Genomic DNA, 21,849 nt, shown 5'->3' on the forward strand with positions numbered 1-21,849 from the left:
GTCTCCCCGGTTACTACCGACAAGGGGAATTTGGGAGAGACCTCACCACACTCAGATGATTCCAGGGATTCACCTTCCTGGTCTGCAGGAGAGACAGTGGGGGGGTCAGGACAATCCCAGAGTTCCCAGAATTTTGGAAAATCCCTCCCCACAATGGCATCATGTGGTAAGTGAGGCACCAATCCTACCTGATGAGACAGGTTACCTTTGGGGGTCTCAAAAAACACAGTTGCCACGGGATACTCCCTGGTATCCCCATGCACACAAAAAACAGCCATCTTTTTACACCCAGAGACCTCTTTAGTGACTATCTCCTCTCTTATCTAGGTTACCAGGCTACCTGAATCCAGCAACACAACATTATTTCCATTAACAGTCATTTTACTCAGATGTTTCTCGGTGCCCGGGCTGGCAGTGTATACCACTGTCGCAAACAGCGACTGACGTCTGTCCCTCAGAAAGTCACACTGCATAGGCTCATCCACCACTGGGCAGTTGGCTGCAATATGTCCCTCTTGCCGGCAGCAGTAACAAATAACCTTTTTCGCCACCTCTTGCGGCCTTGACCTTCCTGGCCGCTTATGCCAGACCTTGGGTAATACTCCCACCCTCTCACTCTCTCCACCTTCACCCCTTGGAATCATCTTACCTGCCGCTGGGGATGGTCTGGTCTTAGGGTGGAAAGTCTGTGAGTCTCTGGAAGAGGAGGTCAGGTTCTCCGTAGCCAAGTATCTCTCCACTAGATCCACAAGCTTGTCTGCTGTCTCTGGGTCTCCATGGCTGACCCACTTTTGAATGGCATTAGGCAGAGACCTTAGGAACCGATACATAACGACACGTTCCACAATTTTTGGGGCGGTTAAAGTCTCTGGCTGCAGCCACTTCCTGCTCAGGTGAATGAGATCTGTGACCTGGGAGGTTTCCCAAGCCGAAAAGTCCAATTATGCACACGCTGAGCACGGACAGAGAGGGTAACACCCAATCGTGCCAAAATTTCTGCTTTCAGCACATCATAGTCTTTGGCTTAGTCCGGCTCCAGGTCATAGTAAGCTTTTTGCGACTCCCCAGTTAATAATGGGGCCATCAATCCAGCCCACTGTTCCTTAGACCACTTTTCCCTTTCAGCAGTCTGTTCAAATGTGGTTAGAAACACCTCAGGATCATCAGCTCCAGTGATTTTTGGCAAAAAACTGCCCACAAAAAATGATGGTGCATTACCAGAATCACTACCAGCCTCAATCTGCTGCCTCTGCTGGAGCTGCTTCATGACGGCCTCCAGGGTTCTCTGCTGGGCTGCAATGCTCTGCTGGAGACTTGCATTAGTCTGTTGTTGATTGGCATTCGCCAGAGCCAACTGTCTTATTATCTCCTCCATGCTGGCCTTCAGTTACCACAAACTGCCCGCATCCTCCACCATATGTAACGGGGTTCGCTCGGCAGCGGGTGTGTGTGACCCCCTGGATGGGTGCACAATACAAAAACGCAGGCACAGCACAACAACAGCGGAGGTGAAAAACAAAAAGGTGCAGTTTATTTACAATATTTACAGGAAAACGTCAAACCAAAAGCTTCCCTAGCTATCCACTAGGTACAGCCTGATGCTATACCTAGTCGCTGATAATTGGAGGCTAGCCACACAGGCTTTTGTCTCCCTGCACACAGGCTGTTGCTCCCCAGTCACTTCAAGCACAGATCTGGTTCCAGGTTGGAGCAACTCCCTAAGCAGGCTGGGAAGTTTTATAATGGCCTTAATGAGCCCACTACCATCAGCTGGGCTCATTACCTCAGTGCTGAAGGACTCAGAACTTCCCTCTAGTGGAACAAATCCCCATAGAGTCTAAACCTTGGACAAATGTATCGTCCATCCAGGACGCAACCAGGTGATTTCATCTGCCTACTGTCACACTACATAGTGATTATGGGTGGAATATCATGGTTAAACTTCCTTAGGAACAGATGTGACATTTTTCTGATAAAAATGTGAGAATAGTTAGTTTTCTACATGGGGACTGTGGGTGGATTATTGTGGATACACATGCCAAGGATCATATTTGACCTGTTTCTGATAAGAATATGAGAATAGCTATTTTTCTACATGGGGATTATTGTTGGAATATAATGGTTAAACATGCCTAGGAACACATTTTGACCTGTACCTGATTAGAATGTGGGTATAGTTATTTTACTACAAGGGCAATATGGGGGGAAATCATCATTACAAATGCTATGTAATGTATTTAACCATTTTCTAAAAGGAATATGGGTATAAATATTGTTCTTCATGGGGATTGGGATTGAATATCATGATAACACTTAACAAGGAACATGCTTAATTTATTTCTGATACGAATATGCACATAATTATGTTTTTATATGGGGAGAATATCATGGTTACAGATTTCATAGAATTTATTTAACCGGTTTCTGATAAGAATATGGAACTAATTATTTTTCTACATTGGGTTTATGGGTGGAATATCATGGTTAAACATGCCTAGGAACAGATTTGAGCTGTTTTCGGATTAGAGATTTGGGCATAATTTTATTTTCCACATAGGGGATTAAGAGTAGAATATCATGGATACACATCTATTTGCCCTTTTCTCATATGAATATGGGTAAAATGTTTGTTCTTCATGTGGATTATGGATGGAATATCATGGTTACATTTAACAGTAAACATATTTAACCTAGTTCTTATCAGAATATGCATATAAGTATTTATCTACATGGAGATTATTTATGTAATATCATGGTTACACATTCAAATAAACATTACACCTGCTACTGATAAGAATATGGTTAAAATTATTTTCTAGAAAGGGAAATATGGGGGGAATATCTTGATTACACATACCAAGAAACACATTTGACCTGTTTCTGATAATATAGTTAAAATTACTTTTTTCTATGGGGTGATGTGAAAAGGATGCCGCTCTAACCGCACATGGAATCTTGTATGAGGATGGCCTTAGCCGTCGCTCCGTCCATGCCCTCTAGAGGGCATGGACGGAGCGACAGCTGAGGCCATCCTCATACAAGATTCCAGTGCGGTTAGAGCGGCATTATTTTAACATCACACTTACTAGACTGGATGCTATTGTGGATACCACTTCCCCTTCATACCGGTGAGGTGATCATTCAGCTCCAGATTGGAGCGGCACCATCACGCTACACACATCGTTTTCTCTATGTCTTGCTTACACTTAACAAATATAATATTTAACTTTTTTCTGAAAAAAATATGGGTATAATTATTGCTCTACATGGGGATTATGGATGTAATATCATGGTTACATTATTATTATTTTCCCAAGTCATCTTCTAGGACAGCTTCACTTGAGAGATAGGGCTCCTCCCAGGAAACACCCGCTCCACCTTTTTTCCCCCTTATAAGTATCCTCTCTCCCAGGGGACCCTCAGTATTAGTGTTTCCTCCGGCCAGGATGGGCTTACGGCTTTTCAGGAGAGGATAGAGGGGAGAGAAGTCCAGATTTTATCCGACAACACAACGGCAGCTGCATACTTGAACAGGCAGGGGGGCACGAGGTTCCCGAGGCTGATGGAGTTGGCAGGAACCCTCCTGAGCTGGGCAGAGAGAAACTTAGAGTCCATCACTGCGGTGCATCTAAAAGTGGATCTGAATCAGTTGGCGGACCAGTTGAGTCGGAAAGAGGTCACCCAGACAGAATGGTGCCTCAGCCGTACAGCATTCAATCAAATATGTGCCACATGGGGCACTCCCTCTACGGATCTCTTCGCCAACAGCCAAAACACGAAATTAGAGAGGTACTTCTGCCTGCAGAAGGACCCCAGGAGTGCAGGGATAGACGCGCTAGCCCAGCATTGGGAAGGAAACCACCTCTATGTCTTTCCTCCATTCATATTGTTACCAAAGGTGGTACAGAAGATCCAGTCATCTCAAGCCACAGTCATCCTGATTGCACTATTTTGGCCCAAAAGATCATGGTTCTCCCGGTTGAGGGAACTAAGCTTAACAGACCCATGGATGATACCACCCTCACACGATTTACTCGCCCAAGGGGGAGTGCTACATCCTCACCCAGAAAGGCTGTCCTTAGCAGCGTGGCTTCTGAATGGGACAGGCTAGTGGAGAAGGGGCTGTCAGAAAGAATGGTCGCCACCATCTTGGGCGGAAGGAAGAAATCGACAAACGCCATATATGATAAAGTCTGGAAGACATTTTCCTCCTGGAAGGACAGGAATGAGGCACCGGGGGCCCCCATCTTGCATACAGTGCTTGAATTCCTCCAAGCTGGGGTGGATAAGAACCTGGCTGCCAATACCCTTAAAGTGCAGGTAGTGGCCTTGTCAAACTTTCTGGAGTTGAGGTTGGCGGCAGACCCGTTGATCAGGTTCCTGAAGGCTATCTCTAGGCGCCGAGACCCGTCCGCATCGAAATACCCCATATGGGACCTGGGCACAGTCCTGAAGAGTTTTCAGCAAGAACCTTTCGAGCCGCTGGAGGAATGTTCTCTCAGATTTCTAACTCTTAAAACCACCCTCCTTTTATAGCATTAGTTTCCGCCCGCAGAGTCAGCGAATTGCAAGCTCTATCAGTAATCGAACCATACTGCACGATCCTGTTGGACAGAATCATCCTCCACACAGATTCGGCATTTCTACCTAAGGTCGCGTCACATTTTCATAGGTCACAGGAAATAATAATACCTTCCCTTGATGGCAACCCAGGCGGCACGGAAGAGGGGGACTACAGCAAGATTGATGTGAGAAGATGTTTGATTGCATACATCGAGCGCACAAAAACATGGAGGCGTTCGTCCCGTCTTTTCATCCTATTTCAGGGTCCAAAAAAGGGGGACAGTGCCTCCAAAGGCACCATCGCAAGGTGGATAAGAGAGGCGATCTCAGAAGGTTATAGAACTGCGGCCCTGTCACCGCCGCTCGGCCTAAAAGCACACTCAACCAGGGCCACTGCGGCCTCCTGGGCGGAAAAGGCGGCGGCCTCCCCCGGACAGATCTGCAGAGCCGCAACGTGGTCCAGTTTCGCCACCTTCGCTAAGCACTACAGGTTGGATCTGATTGGCAGCAAGGACCAGGCGTTCGGCAGGAAGGTCCTACAAGCAAGGGGCCCACCCTAGTGTATGTATTTCTATTCAACTCCTCTCAAGTGAAGCTGTCCTAGAAGATGACTCGGGAAAACGCAGTTATTTACCTGTTAACTGTATTTCCAGAAATCTTCTAGGACAGCCTAACTCCCTCCCAATTACTGTGTGATTATGTACTGATGTCCAGGCATGTTATAAACCTGTGATGGGTTGTCTCTATTACCGTTGTTTTTTTTTGCTTTCTCCTAGACTTCGGTCATATTCCTATACTGAGGGTCCCCTGGGAGAAAGGATACTTATAAGGGGAAAAAAGGTGGAGCGGGTGTTCCCTGGGAGGAGCCCTATCTCTCAAGTGAAGCTGTCCTAGAAGATTCCTGGAAATACAGTTAACAGGTAAATAACTGCGTTTTTTTATTATCATACAGGATTTATATAGCCAACAGTTTGCTCAGCGCTTTTCAATATAATGGGAGACAATACAGCAACAGTAAAGTTCAATACAAGAGGGTTAGGAGGGTCCTGCTCCTTGGAGCTTACAATCTAAGAGGGGGGCTAGTGGTACAAAAGGTAATAACTGCGGGGGAAGGATTGGTAGGAGGAATAGAAGATTCCATTATTAGCTGAAGGCGGGATACGCTTCCCTGAAGAGAGGTTTTCAGAGATCGACTAAAAGTGAGCAGAGTAGGCAATAGTCTGATAAATTGGGGTAGAGAGTTCCAGAGGATGGGGGAGGCTCTGAGGAAGTCCTGGAGATGAGCATGGGAGGAGGAGACAAGGGAGCTAGAGAGTAGGAGGTTGTGCGAGGAGCTGAGAGTATGGTTTGGGTGATATTTGGAGACAAGATTTGTGATGTAATTTGGGGCAGGGTTATAAATGGCTTTACATGTTAATGTTTTGAATTTTATTTGTTGGGCAATAGGAATCCAGTGGAGGGCTTGGCAGAGAGGGTTGGCAGATATGGAACGGTTAGTAAGGTGGATAAGTCTGGCAGCAGCATTCATGATAGACTGAACAGGGGATAGCCTGCGATGAGGTAGGCCGATGAGGAGGGACTTATAATAGTCAAGGCGAGAGATAACCAGGGAGTGAATAAGTTGCTTAGTTTCAGAGGTTAAGAACGGGCGTATCTTGGAGATGTTGTGGAGGTGAAGGTTACATCTAACAAGGAATATAATTAATCTGTTTCTGATAGGGATATGCATATCATTATTTTTCTGCATGAGGATTATGGGTAGAATAACACGGTTAGTTATTCCCAGGAACATATTTAAGCTTTTTCTGATAAGACTATGGGGTATAATTATTTTTCTACATGGGGATTATGGGTGGAATATCATGGTTATACATCTCACATTATGCATTTGACCTTCTTTTGATAAGAATATAGGTAAAATTACCTTTTATTTAGGAGGATAAAGGGTTGAATATCATTATTACAAATTCCAAGAAACACATTTTACCTGTTTCTGATATGAATATAGATATACTTTTTATACATATGGATTATTAGTGAAATATTATGGTTACACATGCCATGAAAAATATTTAACCTGTTTCTGAGAAGAACGTCTGTATAAGTATTTTTTTTTACATGGGTATTATGAGTGGAATATTATTATTAAACATGACAAAGCTCACATTGTACTGGTTAGAGATGAGCGAAGTATTCAAAAATTCGATTCGACTGATTCGGCGAATTCGTGGACAATATTCGATTCGAGTCGAATATATTCGCTGTGAATTTAACTTAAAAAAGGGTGTTTCTAGGCTTCAGAGAGACTTAATATTAGTGCAGAACACTGTACCTTTAATTTAAATGCCCTTGGAGTCTGCTGGGGAAGAGAAATAATACTGTCAGTCGGTATGACATGCAGATGAGTGCCGTCGATCTTAGAATCACCGCACACTTCACTCATTTGGCCAGTCACGGGGCCAAAACCAGTGTTTGGAGCCACAGTGTGGCGGTGGAGGCAGCAGCAATGGGAGGCCATACAGCAACCTATGACAAAATGGAAACCAGCAGGAGTGTGAGGAGACCTCAAAGTGGCACATGGCAGAGTGGGAGCAATGGGAGGCGGTACAGGGACCCATGTCAAACTGTGGACCCAGCAGCAGCGTGACCAGGCGGTACGGGGGCCCATGGCAGATTTGGGGCCTGGCAGCACCTATGGGAGGCCTGTAATCTGCCAGCAACCTATGACAAAATGGAAACCAGCAGGAGTGTGAGGAGACCTGAAAGTGGCACATGGCAGAGTGGGAGCAATGGGAGGCGGTACAGGGACCCATGTCACACTGTGGACCCAGCAGCAGCGTGACCAGGCGGTACGGGGGCCCATGGCAGATTACAGGCCTGGCAGCAGCAATGGGAGGCCCGTAATCTGCCAGCACCCTATGACAAAAAATGGAACACACCAGCAGTGTGTGAGGAGACCTGAAAGTGGCACATGGCAGAGTGTAGCGATGGAGACAGCAGCAATGGGAGGCCGTACAGGGACCCATGAGAGACTCTGGACCTGGCAGCAGCATGAGGAGGCGGTATAGGGGCCCATGGCAGATTAGGGGCCTGGCAGCAGCTATAGGAGGCCCGTAATCTGCCAGCACCCTATGACAAAAAATTCAACACACCAGCAGTGTGGGAGGAGACCTGAAAGTGGCACATGGCAGAGTGTGGCGATGGAGACAGCAGCAATGGGAGGCCGTACAGGGACCCATGACAGACTCTGGACCTGGCAGCAGCATGAGGAGGCGGTATATAGGGGCCCATGGCAGATTAGGGGCCTGGCAGCAGCTATGGGAGGCCCGTAATCTGCCAGCACCCTATGTCAAAAAATTCAACACACCAGCAGTGTGAGGAGACCTGAAAGTGGCACATGTTTGGGGCATGATTCATGGCGGATTTAGTCAGTTGTGTCAGGAACTGGTGGTTTGAAATCCAGACTAATCCACGCCTGATTCATTTTCACAAACGTGAGTCTCTCCACACTTTGGGTGGACAGTCGTGTCCTCCGCGGAGTTGCAATACCTCCTGCCGCACTAAACACGCGCTCCGATGCCACGCTACTGGCCGGGCATGACAGCCTTTCAAGGGCAAATTCAGCTAGTTGGGGCCAAAGGTCAAGTTTCGTTGCCCAGTAGTCAAGGGGATTGTCTACCTCGGTTGGCAGGGTGCTGTCCAAGTAGGCCTAAGCCTGTTGTTTGAGGTCCTGCTCCAGGTCCACCTGATGCTGCTGCTGCTGCGGCTGGTTATTAGTTTCCTCACTGCGCTGGTGAAGAAAGCTACTCATCATCGACTGCAGACTGAGGCAGCTGCTGCTGGTGGAGCTGCCACTGCTCCTACCACCCCACCCCTCCCCTGCTGCCATGGCAGCGTAACGCGAGCGCACAGGGCCCACAGTGTCTGAGGATGGACGTTGGCGCAGACAGGCAGAGACCAGCTGACTACATAGGTGGTTTTTATAGTACGTTATTTTGGCCTCCCTCTCAGCAGGTGTGAAAAAGGCCACCATTTTTGAACGGTAGCGAGGGTCCAACAAGGTGGACAGCCAAAAGTTATCCCTCTGTCTGATGGTTATTATTCGGCTGTCGGTACGCAAGCAAGCGAGCATGCTATGGGCCATTTGTGCCAAGGAATGCGAGGGACTCCCTGCCTCCATCTCCACAGCATACTGCCACGGTGCGTCTGGGTCCTCTGTCTCCTCTTCCTCCTCCTCTACCAGATGCTCCTGCTCCTCCACTCCTGTCCGCTGAGTGGAAAAACCACCCATTTCACTCAATAATTCCTGAGCACCAATGTCCTCCTCTACCTCCTCCTCTTCTTCCTGTCCTGCCCCCACAGGGGTCATGTGGCGTTGAGATCTGTGCGCCACGTCTACCGCACCCTGACCAGCCATTATTAACAGCATTTGTTCCAGGACGTGCAACAGAGGAATGACGTCGTTCATCCCATAGTCCTGCCGACTCACGAATAGCGTGGCCTCCTCAAAGGGCCTGAGCAAGCGCAGGTGTCACGCATGAGCTGCCAATGGCTGACATCTAAGTTACACAGGGAGTACCTTTATCCGCTTTTAACATCAGGAAATCTGTGATGGCCTTTTGCTGTTCGTAAAGGCGGTCTAACATATGTAGGGTTGAATTCCACCTTGTTGCAACGTCACAGCATGAGGAGTCGGTACGGGGGCCCATGGCAGATTACGGGCCTGGCAGCAGCAATGGGAGGCCCGTAATCTGCCAGCACCCTATGTCAAAAAATTCAACACACCAGCAGTGTGTGAGGAGACCTGAAAGTGGCACATGGCAGAGTGTGGCGATGGAGACAGCAGCAATGGGAGGCCGTACAGGGACCCATGAGAGACTCTGGACTTGGCAGCAGCATGATGAGGCGGTATATAGGGGCCCATGGCAGATTAGGGGCCTGGCAGCAGCTATGGGAGGCCCGTAATCTGCCAGCACCCTATGTCAAAAAATTGAACACACCAGCAGTGTGAGGAGACCTGAAAGTGGCACATGGCAGAGTGTGGCGATGGAGACAGCAGCAATGGGAGGCCGTACAGGGACCCATGACAGACTCTGGACTTGGCAGCAGCATGAGGAGGCGGTACAGGGGCCCATGGCAGATTACAGGCCTGGCAGCAGCAATGGGATGCCCGTAATCTGCCAGCACCCTATGACAAAATGGAACCCTGGGCTGGGGCAGGCAGAACCGCCGTATCTTTATCACGGTTTTCCCAGGCCACTGAATGGCGACGCTGCATATGCTGACGCAACGCTGTAGTCCCAACATGGGCCCCCTGGCCACGCTTGACTTTCTGGCCACATAGTCGACATATGGCTACGTTTACTTCCTCGGGCGGCTTGACAAAAAATTGCCACACCGCCGAGTAGGAAACTTTGCCCCCGCTACTCCTCACTGGCTGACTGCTACTTCCTCCGTGCACACCGGCACCACTACTGGCCGTGGTGGTAGGCTGCAGTGGAGCTGGTGCTCTACTCCGTGGCCGTTTGCCTCCACTGACACTGCTGCGACCCTGCTGCCTCCTGGCAGCAGCAATGGGAGGCCGTACAGGGACCCATGAGAGACTCTGGACCTGGCAGCAGCATGAGGAGGCGGTATATAGGGGCCCATGGCAGATTAGAGGCCTGGCAGCAGCTATGGGAGGCCCGTAATCTGCCAGCACCCTATGTCAAAAAATTGAACACACCAGCAGTGTGAGGAGACCTGAAAGTGGCACATGGCATGAGACACTGTGGACCTGGCAGCAGCATGAGGAGGCGGTACAGGGGCCCATGGCAGATTAGGGGCCTGGCAGCAGCTATGGGAGGCCCGTAATCTGCCAGCACCCTGTGTCAAAAAATTCAACACACCAGCAGTGTGAGGAGACCTGAAAGTGGCACATGGCAGAGTGTGGCGATGGAGACAGCAGCAATGGGAGGCCGTACAGGGACCCATGAGAGACTCTGGACCTGGCAGCAGCATGAGGAGGCGGTATATAGGGGCCCATGGCAGATTAGAGGCCTGGCAGCAGCTATGGGAGGCCCGTAATCTGCCAGCACCCTATGTCAAAAAATTCAACACACCAGCAGTGTGAGGAGACCTGAAAGTGGCACATGTTTGGGGCATGATTCATGGCGGATTTAGTCAGTTGTGTCAGGAACTGGTGGTTTGAAATCCAGACTAATCCACGCCTGATTCATTTTCACAAACGTGAGTCTCTCCACACTTTGGGTGGACAGTCGTGTCCTCCGCGGAGTTACAATACCTCCTGCCGCACTAAACACGCGCTCCGATGCCACGCTACTGGCCGGGCATGACAGCCTTTCAAGGGCAAATTCAGCTAGTTGGGGCCAAAGGTCAAGTTTCGTTGCCCAGTAGTCAAGGGGATTGTCTACCTCGGTTGGCAGGGTGCTGTCCAAGTAGGCCCAAGCCTGTTGTTTGAGCTCCTTCTCCAGGTCCACCTGATGCTGCTGCTGCTGCGGCTGGTTAGTAGTTTCCTCACTGCGCTGGTGAAGAAAGCTACTCATCATCGACTGCAGACTGAGGCAGCCGCTGCTGGTGGAGCTGCCACTGCTCCTACCACCCCACCCCTTCCCTGCTGCCATGGCAGCGGAACGCGAGCGCACAGGGCCCACAGTGTCTGAGGATGGACGTTGGCGCACAAAGGCAGAGACCAACTGACTACATAGGTGGTTTTTATAGTACGTTATTTTGGCCTCCCTCTCAGCAGGTGTGAAAAAGGCCACCATTTTTGAACGGTAGCGAGGGTCCAACAAGGTGGACAGCCAAAAGTCATCCCTCTGTCTGATGGTTATTATTCGGCTGTCGCTACACAAGCAAGCGAGCATGCTATGGGCCATTTGTGCCAAGGAATGCGAGGGACTCCCTGCCTCCATCTCCACAGCATACTGCCATGGTGCGTCTGGGTCCTCTGTCTCCTCCTCCTCCTCCTCCTCTACCAGATGCTCCTGCTCCTCCACTCCTGTCCGCTGAGTGGAAAAACCACCCATTTCACTCAATAATTCCTGAGCACAAATGTCCTCCTCTACCTCCTCCTCTTCTTCCTGTCCTGCCCCCACAGGGGTCATGTGGCGTTGAGATCTGTGCTCCACGTCTACCGCACCCTGACCAGCCATTGTTAACAGCATTTGTTCCAGGACGTGCAACAGAGGAATGACGTCGTTCATCCCATAGTCCTGCCGACTCACGAATAGCGTGGCCTCCTCAAAGGGCCTGAGGAAGCGGCAGGTGTCACGCATGAGCTGCCAATGGCTGACATCGAAGTTACACAGGGAAGTACCTTTATCCGCTTGTAACATCAGGAAATCTGTGATGGCCTTTCGCTGTTCGTAAAGGCGGTCTAACATGTGTAGGGTTGAATTCCACCTTGTTGCAACGTCGCAGATCAGGCGATGCTGTGGAATTCCGTTCTGCCGCTGCAGCTCAAGGAGGGTGTGCTTTGCGGTGTAGGAATGGCTGAAATGCATGCAAAGTTTACGTGACATTTTAAGGATGTCTTGCAGTGGGATGGTGGATTTTAGGAACCGCTTGACAACCAGATTGAACACGTGAGCCATGCATGGCGCATGGCACAACCTTCCTTGACGCAGAGCAGACACCATGTTCTTTCCGTTGTCGGTCAACATGGTTCCGATTTTCAGTTTGCGCGGAGACAGCCATCTGTCGATTTCTCTGTTCATTACACTGAGAAGTTCCTCCCCTGTGTGACTACGTTCGCCTGGACCTGGCAGCAGCATGAGGAGGCGGTACAGGGGCCCATGGCAGATTAGGGGCCTGGCAGCAGCTATGGGAGGCCCGTAATCTGCCAGCACCCTATGTCAAAAAATTCAACACACCAGCAGTGTGAAGAGACCTGAAAGTGGCACATGGCAGAGTGTGGCGATGGAGACAGCAGCAATGGGAGGCCGTACAGGGACCCATGACAGACTCTGGACTTGGCAGCAGCATGAGGAGGCGGTATAGGGGCCCATGGCAGATTAGGGGCCTGGCAGCAGCTATAGGAGGCCCGTAATCTGCCAGCACCCTATGTCGAAAAATTGAACACACCAGCAGTGTGAGGAGACCTGAAAGTGGCACATGGCATGAGAGACTGTGGACCTGGCAGCAGCATGAGGAGGCGGTACAGGGGCCCATGGCAGATTAGGGGCCTGGCAGCAGCTATGGGAGGCCCGTAATCTGCCAGCACCCTATGTCAAAAAATTCAACACACCAGCAGTGTGAAGAGACCTGAATGTGGCACATGGCAGAGTGTGGCGATGGAGACACCAGCAATGGGAGGCTGTACAGGGACCCATGACAGACTCTGGACTTGGCAGCAGCATGAGGAGGCGGAATAGGGGCCCATGGCAGATTAGGGGCCTGGCAGCAGCTATGGGAGGCCCGTAATCTGCCAGCACCCTATGTCAAAAAATTCAACACACCAGCAGTGTGTGAGGAGACCTGAAAGTGGCACATGGCAGAGTGTGGCGATGGAGACAGCAGCAATGGGAGGCCGTACAGGGACCCATGAGAGACTCTGGACCTGGCAGCAGCATGAGGAGACCTGAAAGTGGCACATGGCATGAGACACTGTGGACCTGGCAGCAGCATGAGGAGGCGGTACAGGGACCCATGGCAGATTAGGGGCCTGGCAGCAGCTATGGGAGGCCCGTAATCTGCCAGCACCCTATGTCAAAAAATTCAGCACACCAGCAGTGTGTGAGGAGACCTGAAAGTGGCACATGGCAGAGTGTGGCGATGGAGACAGCAGCAATGGGAGGCGGTACAGGGACCCATGAGAGACTCTGGACCTGGCAGCAGCATGACGAGGCGGTATATAGGGGCCCATGGCAGATTAGGGGCCTGGCAGCAGCTATGGGAGGCCCGTAATCTGCCAGCACCCTATGACAAAAAATGGAACACACCAGCAGTGTGTGAGGAGACCTGAAAGTGGCACATAGCAGAGTGTGGCGATGGAGACAACCCACCGACTGTTTTGCTCGCTGCCAAGCTGCCACCCTCTTCTCCTGATGATGCGGAAGCAATAGCCTGATGACGACGAGGCTGCCAAGTGCAATCAGCCTCATCATCATCAATTAGGGTCTCCGCCTCACTACTAGCCCCCTCGGCTGCGTGTGGGTCAGGAGACAGACCTGTCTCTAGACCGGCTACCGAGCCACTCTCCTCGCCACTCTCCTCGCCACTACTTCTTCGCCTGGCTGCTGAAGAGGCGGATGTCTTCCCCCCGTTCCTGACCGCCCTCTGTTAGCTCTTCCTCACTGTACTGGATGACACCGGGAGCACTAGCCTCTGGCTGCGAATAGTGCTGCCTCGACCCCTTCCTCTGCTGCCACGTCTGCTCGCTCCTAAAACATTGCCTCCTCTGCCACTCCTCTGCATGTTGTCTGACATACTCTTTAATTAAACGATTCTGTGTCCCTGAGTAACAATTCTGTGTCCCTGAGTAACAATTCTGTGTCCCTGAGTAACAATTCTGTGTCCCTCAGTAACAATTCTGTGTCCCTCAGTAACAATTCTGTGTCTGTCCCTGAGTAACAATTCTGTGTCTGTCCCTGAGTAACAATTCTGTGTCTGTCCCTGAGTAACAATTCTGTGTCTGTCCCTGAGTAACAATTCTGTGTCTGTCCCTGAGTAACAATTCTGTGTCTGTCCCTGAGTAACAATTCTGTGTTCTTGAGTAACGTTTCTGTGGCCCTGAGTAACGTTTCTGTGGCCCTGAGTAACGTTTCTGTGGCCCTCAGTAACAATTCTGTGTCTGTCCCTGAGTAACAATTCTGTGGCCCTAAGTAACGGTTCTGTGGCCCTCAGTAACAATTCTGTGGCCCTAAGTAACGTTTCTGTGGCCCTAAGTAACAATTCTGTGGCCCTAAGTAACAATTCTGTGGCCCTCAGTAACAATTCTGTGTCTGTCCCTGAGTAACAATTCTGTGTCTGTCCCTGAGTAACAATTCTGTGGCCCTAAGTAACGGTTCTGTGGCCCTCAGTAACAATTCTGTGGCCCTAAGTAACGGTTCTGTGGCCCTCAGTAACAATTCTGTGGCCCTGAGTAACGTTTCTGTTGCCCTGAGTAACGTTTCTGTTGCCCTGAGTAACGTTTCTGTGGCCCTCAGTAACGTTTCTGTGGCCCTCAGTAACAGTTCTGTGGCCCTCAGTAACAATTCTGTGTCCCTGAGTAACAATTCTGTGTCTGTCCCTGAGTAACCATTCTGTGGCCCTCAGTAACAATTCTGTGTCTGTCCCTGAGTAACAATTCTGTGTCTGTCCCTGAGTAACAATTCTGTGTCTGTCCCTGAGTAACAGTTCTGTGTCCCTGAGTAACAATTCTGTGTCCCTGAGTAACAATTCTGTGTCCCTGAGTAACAATTCTGTGTCCCTCAGTAACAATTCTGTGTCCCTGAGTAACAATTCTGTGTCCCTCAGTAACAATTCTGTGTCCCTCAGTAACAATTCTGTGTCCCTCAGTAACAATTCTGTGTCCCTCAGTAACAATTCTGTGTCCCTCAGTAACAATTCTGTGTCCCTCAGTAACAATTCTGTGTCCCTCAGTAACAATTCTGTGTCCCTCAGTAACAATTCTGTGTCCCTCAGTAACAATTCTGTGTCCCTCAGTAACAATTCTGTGTCTGTCCCTGAGTAACAATTCTGTGTCTGTCCCTGAGTAACAATTCTGTGGCCCTAAGTAACGGTTCTGTGGCCCTCAGTAACAATTCTGTGTCCTTGAGTAACCATTCTGTGGCCCTAAGTAACGGTTCTGTGGCCCTCAGTAACAATTCTGTGTCTGTCCCTGAGTAACAATTCTGTGGCCCTAACTAACGTTTCTGTGGCCCTAAGTAACAGTTCTGTGGCCCTCAGTAACAATTCTGTGTCCTTGAGTAACGGTTCTGTGGCCCTCAGTAACAATTCTGTGTCTGTCCCTGAGTAACAATTCTGTGGCCCTAAGTAACGGTTCTGTGGCCCTCAGTAACGGTTCTGTGGCCCTCAGTAACGGTTCTGTGGCCCTCAGTAACGGTTCTGTGGCCCTCAGTAACCATTCTGTGGCCCTGAGTAACAATTCTGTGTCCCTCAGTAACAATTCTGTGTCTGTCCCTGAGTAACAATTCTGTGGCCCTAACTAGCGTTTCTGTGGCCCTAAGTAACAGTTCTGTGGCCCTCAGTAACAATTCTGTGGCCCTGAGTAACGTTTCTGTGGCCCTAAGTAACAATTCTGTGGCCCTCAGTAACAATTCTGTCTGTCCCTGAGTAACAATTCTGTGGCCCTAACTAGCGTTTCTGTGGCCCTAAGTAACGATTCTGTGGCCCTCACTAACAATTCTGTGTCCCTGAGTAACGTTTCTCTGTCCCCAAGTAACGTTTCTGTGGCCCTAACTCTGTCCCTAATACAGAGCGGTCTGCCTCTCTTGAATGACTGGAGGCAAATGAAGAATTCTAAAATGGCCGCCATTTATAGCTCGACCATTACACAGTGCTGGCTGGCTGGCTGCTGATTGGCTAATGCGATCACATGTCATTAAGGAATGCATTATGGGTCAGCGCGCCTTGTCTGCGCGCCTTCCCAGACATCCCCGCTCCGTCGCCGCACATGTCCGCCGCCATTTTAGGAAAAATTTTGATTCGCGAAAAATTTCCAATATTCGAAACGAATTCCACTTCGCCTACTTCGATTCGCTCATCTCTAGTACTGGTATATGATTTTGCAGTATAGGAATAGTTGTTATTATACATAGAGATTATGGGAATATCAGGGTTACACATATCAAGTATCGTATTTGACCTTTTTCTGATACGAATATGGAAATACCGTATCTTTTGCTCCATAAGATGCACTTTTTTCCCCCAAAAAAATGGGGGAAAATGTCTGTGCGTCTTTTATGGAGCGGACGCCCTGGTATTCCCGCCGCTGCCGTGTTAGAAAACCTAGCCGGCTGCTCAGCTCTACTTTGCAGAAGAACCCGCTCCTCGGTTCTACCTGTTCCTCGGTCCAGTGGTGTCCTGCTTTCACCGGCCATCTTCTCTCCCTCATGCCAGCATATTCAGTGTGGGCACCCGGTTGTGACAGCTTGCGGCTTCACAGCTGGGTGCCCACTGCGCATGTGTGAGAAGCACAGAGCTTTGTGAATGGCCCCGTAGTCTTCTGGGACCTGTCACGTGTCCCACAAGACTACGGGGAGGGAGGGGGAGGACAACTCCAAGAAAGTGGGAGCAGGTACCTGTCAAATTCGGGTACCCGCCAACCCCCCTGCTCCCCAAAGGTCTTCAGTCTCTGGTCATTTTTTGCGCTATAAACAAAAAAAGACCGAAAATTCTGGAAAAAAATATATATATTTTTTACTTTTTGGCTATAAAAAAAATATTGTAAATTCAAAGTTAGTCATAAATTTAAGCCAAAATGTATTCTGCTACATGTTTTTGGTAAAAAAAAGAAATCCCAATAAGTGTATATTGATTGGTTTGTGTGAAAGTTATAGCATCTATAAACTATGGTATAGATACCGCAATTTATGCCATTTTTAGCTATACAGTGCTGCACTAATTCAACTGACAATTGCATGGTCATGCAATACTGTACATGAATTATATTTATGTCCTTTTTTCACACAGAGCTTTCTTTTGGTGGTATTTGATCACCTGTACACTTTTTTATTTTTCGTGCTATAGTGAGCATTGTAATTTTTACCCATTAGATGACAGCAAGGAGTTAGATTGCTGGACCAATGATCGAATGAGTTGCCTTTTATGCCTTTATGGTCACACCCTTAGAGGAAGTCTGAATGACGAAACGTGTCAGAGCGTGATCATCAGCACGCTCACTGGGACCACTTGGTGTGATCAGGTGACCGCTATTGTGGAAGCAGTATGCAAGGAAGTGTGTGGTGAGACTGTCGCTCACCGCTGAAGTGGTAGTTTTAACGTCTGAAGTTTATACGTGTATACACTGTGCTTTTTACACTGATCTAATGTGAGTACTATTTTAAGGGGGTTTACTCAATAAATGTGTTAAAACGGAATCGCACAATGTGGCTGTTTTTTGCTTTATCCATACATGGACTTGGATTATTATGATTGAGTATTGCTGGTTAGGAGTTCGAAAGGAGAGTGATCAGTAGCTTTATCTGGTGGATGGTGATCTTGGTTTCTGATATTGAGGATGAATATTCCACTGCCGGTCCTTCAATAATCATTCAGTACTAAGGAGGATTATTTTCCGCTGCTGGTTACTCACCAGCATCTGGTGAGTGTTCATTTTGATGGGGTATTAGTCACTGCAAGATCACAATGATGGTGTATTGGACTGTTTAAAAGGAATATTACACGGATTAAGTGAACTGAACTTTATTCTCATTTATACATCCCAGTGGAAGTCTTGCTCTTTTTCATTCTGTAAAATCAATGCATTTATGTGCTACATGATTTATGGTGATTTGACTGTAATTGAGTGCTGTTTATGAGGACAGTTATAAATACTCATACATATTATTCTTTTAAAATCGTGTATGGTAAAGCTGTATGTAAAAGGATGGCAACTCCCCTAGCATAGACAGAATAAGTGGCATGAAACCCTTGCTTTACTCAGGCCCCACGGAGGGCTAGTATTTTAGAGCCAATGAGATGGGTCTCTTGGAGAAATAGGATATGTGGTTTGTGGGACTGTAAATATTTAAACATTATAGAACGCTTAATTTTGTCATTGAGACCCCTTATATTCCATGATATTAAGTTACGAGCCATAGTGAAAATCATACCAAGTAATATAAGGAGATAGGACAATCACTTCAGAAGGACTACCACATCCCAGGGAGTGCGGAGAGTTGGCATACCCTTGGATAAGAAATTGCGTAGTCCCCCTGGAAATGTGTACTACCCGACCAACAACCAGGAGAGTGAGCAAAAAAATACCACTCAACAAAGTAAACACCCTACCATGTAGCTGAACAAATACCATCAACTAGCTATCACAGTTTATTCCCAAAAACGTAGTGCTATTATTATTATGCAGGATTTATATAGCACCAACAGTTTGTGCAGCGCTTTACAATATAAGGGAGACAGTACAATTACAATATATTTCAGTACAGAAGGAATATGAGGGCCCTGCTTGTGGAGCTTACAATCTAAAGGAAGGGGGAGGTGATACAAAATGTGATAGCTGTGGGGGATGATCAAGTACAGTTCTTAGGTGGAGGTGGAGTAGGCTTCCCAGAATAGGTGAGTTTTCAAAGATCGCCTAAAGCCATACAGGGTGGGGGCTCGCCGGAGGGAGTTCCAGAGGATGGGAGAGGCTCTGGAGATGTCCTAAAGGTGAGCTTGGGAGGAGGTGATGAGGGAGCTAGAGAGGAAGAGGTCTTGGGAGGAGCAGAGTGGGCGATTTGGGCGATATCTGCAGATGAGGTTGTTACATGTGTTTTTGACACATGTTTGCTGTGTTTTGTGATGGGGTTTTTTTTCTTGTTTCTAGGCAGATTTAAAACACAAAATGCAAAAAAGCAGCAAAAACATACTACATGCTTTTTTGAACAAGAACATGAAATTTGAGATCTGCTTTGTTAATATGGACTAGAGATATTTTACTTTTTTCTTTAGTATTCTAAAAGACCTCTTATGCCTATTCATATTATGATAGGACTGTTTGACCTCTTGATCAGTGGTAAAGCATGTCTTTGGCGGATGAATTGCTAGCTGACCTGGAGGAGGCAGCTGAGGAAGAAGGGGAAAGCCTAATAGATGAAGAAGACCTGGAGATGATTGAGGAGGTGCAGGAGGAAGCACAAGTAGATCTAAATGCAGAGTCGGTGAAAAGTATAGCCAAATTATTGGACAGTAAACAGGTGAGTCTTAATTAGCACTTTATTTTACCATATGGCTGAATTATATCCCTATAGTTGTATATCTGGTTCCTATTTGTTCTTAAAAGTTGGTTTTCTTCAGTGTGTGTTTTGGATTTTGAATTTTAACTGCAATATTTATTAATCCTGTCCCAAGGTTTGTAAACACCGGAGTTAATTCACTGTTTATCGCATGAGATTTTTGTTTTATATAAAATAAACTGTCAATTCACTAACGGTAAATACTGCTAATGTGGTAATTGTCTGCAGTAAATCTAAAACAAAAAACAATATTATAAAAAATACATTTAATTGTTTTGTAGTCTAGCCCTTGCTATTTAACTAATGTATTAGTTAAGAGTTGACACATTTAGCAGTGGTAGGAATACAGCTGCAACCCAGGGTTGCTGGTTGTCAAAGAACCAGCACCCGCCATCCTCCCAACATCCAGTGATTCATCCCTGCCCTGCTTTTTCAGCTATCCAGAATATAACTATACCAGGTCACGTGCCTTCATGAAGGGGGAAGAGTACCTTGTTGATGAGAAGGACCATTTCCCCACCGTGGCAAAGTAGTTGTGGGGAGTCTATAGCCAGGAGGCTTATCAAACCCTGGAGATCCCCTTTAACACTATGGGGGCCACCAGATACCAGACCCCCCCCCCATGTGAATGAGTAAGGAAAAAACAAATGTACATCATGGGACATTTTGTGGTTTAATGGACTGGTCAAACATTTTTTTTCTAGAGTACATCTATTATCAATCTTGTCATCCAGCAATACAGGTCCACCTCAATCATGACCAACAGCTGCCAACCTGCCCCCAAAAAAAATTCTGACACCCACCAAGATATTCATGATCCCATCGCTTTCTTTGTGTGAAATGACATCTCGGAGTCCCCGCCACTAAATTATACAAAGGGATTGGTCACTTTGTTGATATTAAGGCCTCATACACACAGGACGTTAAAAAAAAGCCTCTCCTAGAAGCTGTCCTGCTAGCAACAGCATTTTTGGAGAAAAAACACCTAATGCTTGTAAAAGTATCTAACTCTTTTATAAGTGTCAAGTCCTTGCCGCATTAATTTAATTGGCCAGAATGATAATTCATTCTGACCATTGAAATGAATTAATGCTCAACACACCTAGCGTTTAGCTGCGTCAATCGTTTTTTTGGGGTTTTTTTGCCAAAACGCTGCTGCTCCTGTTGTGTGGTTTTTTTGTTTTTCTGTTTGTAAACGCTACTGCTACTAAAAGCTTCTAAAGGTCTGTGTGCATGAACACATAGGATAATATAGAGGCCAGACTGGAAGCAGTAGGGAAAAAAAAAAAAAAAAGAATGATACCCCTAAGGCCTTATGCACATGAGATGTTTTTGCAGCCACTTTTAGGGGCGTCAGGCATGTTGTGTTGTTTTTTTTTTAACTGTTTAAAAACTGGATAACACATATGATAACATAGAGGACCATTTGGACGCAGGCCTCGTGTACACAGGGCGTTTTTGTAGTCCCTTTTAGGCACATCAGGCAGTTTGTCTGTTTTTTTTTAACTTTTTTTTTTTAAATGCTTCCAGGCGGCCCTCTGTTATCCTATGTGTCCATGCACACGTAGGCGTTTAAAAAATTTGAGTAGCAGTAGCGTTTACGAGCAGGAAAAAAAACCCAGGGCCAGTTTTAGCAGGAAAAAAAATGCTTGATGGGGCTAAACACTAGTCAATTTATTTTAATGGCCAGAATAAGTTATCATTCTGGCCAGTGAAATGAATTAACGCCCAAGCACGTCACGCTTGTAAATATGCCTAAACACTTGTAAAAGCATTCGATATTTTTACAAGCATCTGCCAGGAGGACAGCTTCTAGGAGAGTTTTTAAACGCCCTGTGTGCAGGAGACCTAAAAGTGGCTGCAAAAGCACCCTGTGTGCATGAGGCCTAAAGTGGTGCTAAAGCCTCAATGTTTTTTACCTGAATGCATTCTAGACATTCAAGTAAAAAAAAAATACCAGCTTCTAGGAGAGTTTTTAAACGCCCTGTGTGCAGGAGACCTAAAAGTGGCTGCAAAAGCACCCTGTGTGCATGAGGCCTAAAGTGGTGCTAAAGCCTCAATGTTTTTTACCTGAATGCATTCTAGACATTCAAGTAAAAAAAAAATACCTGCATCACATACTCCCCCCCTCACCCTCCCTTATGTTTAGCTGAGCCCCCATCACAATCCAGCACTGTGCATGAGAGCTGCGGCTTTCTTTAGTTTGTCCCTTCTGCCTGGGCAGATCGATAGCTGTGACAGTCATTGACTCCCGCTCCTGTCAATCAACTCCAGTGATGAGGGAGCAAGAGGCGGGCCCGAGTCCTGCTGTTTGTGTTGATGGACGCAGCAGCAGGACTCAGGAATGAGCTCACACGAGTGCCCCCATGGGAATCTGCTTCCTATT

General features: G+C 47.6%; 1 protein-coding gene across 1 annotated transcript in view; it reads left to right on the plus strand.

The window, feature by feature from the left end:
- Nucleotides 1-21,849, plus strand: part of LOC149457644 (U4/U6 small nuclear ribonucleoprotein Prp31-like) — a 243,522-nt gene that overhangs the window by 12,289 nt on the left and 209,384 nt on the right. The window contains exon 2 of the mRNA XM_089683421.1: nucleotides 19,220-19,424. Coding sequence (XP_089539547.1) covers nucleotides 19,251-19,424 — 174 coding nt within the window. The 5' untranslated portion in view covers nucleotides 19,220-19,250. The remainder of the gene's footprint in view (nucleotides 1-19,219; nucleotides 19,425-21,849) is intronic.

The sequence above is a fragment of the Staurois parvus genome, unplaced genomic scaffold, assembly GCF_062004578.1.
Source record: "Staurois parvus isolate SC_StPar_1 unplaced genomic scaffold, SC_StPar_1.0 ptg000309l, whole genome shotgun sequence".
Lineage (NCBI taxonomy): Eukaryota > Metazoa > Chordata > Amphibia > Anura > Ranidae > Staurois > Staurois parvus.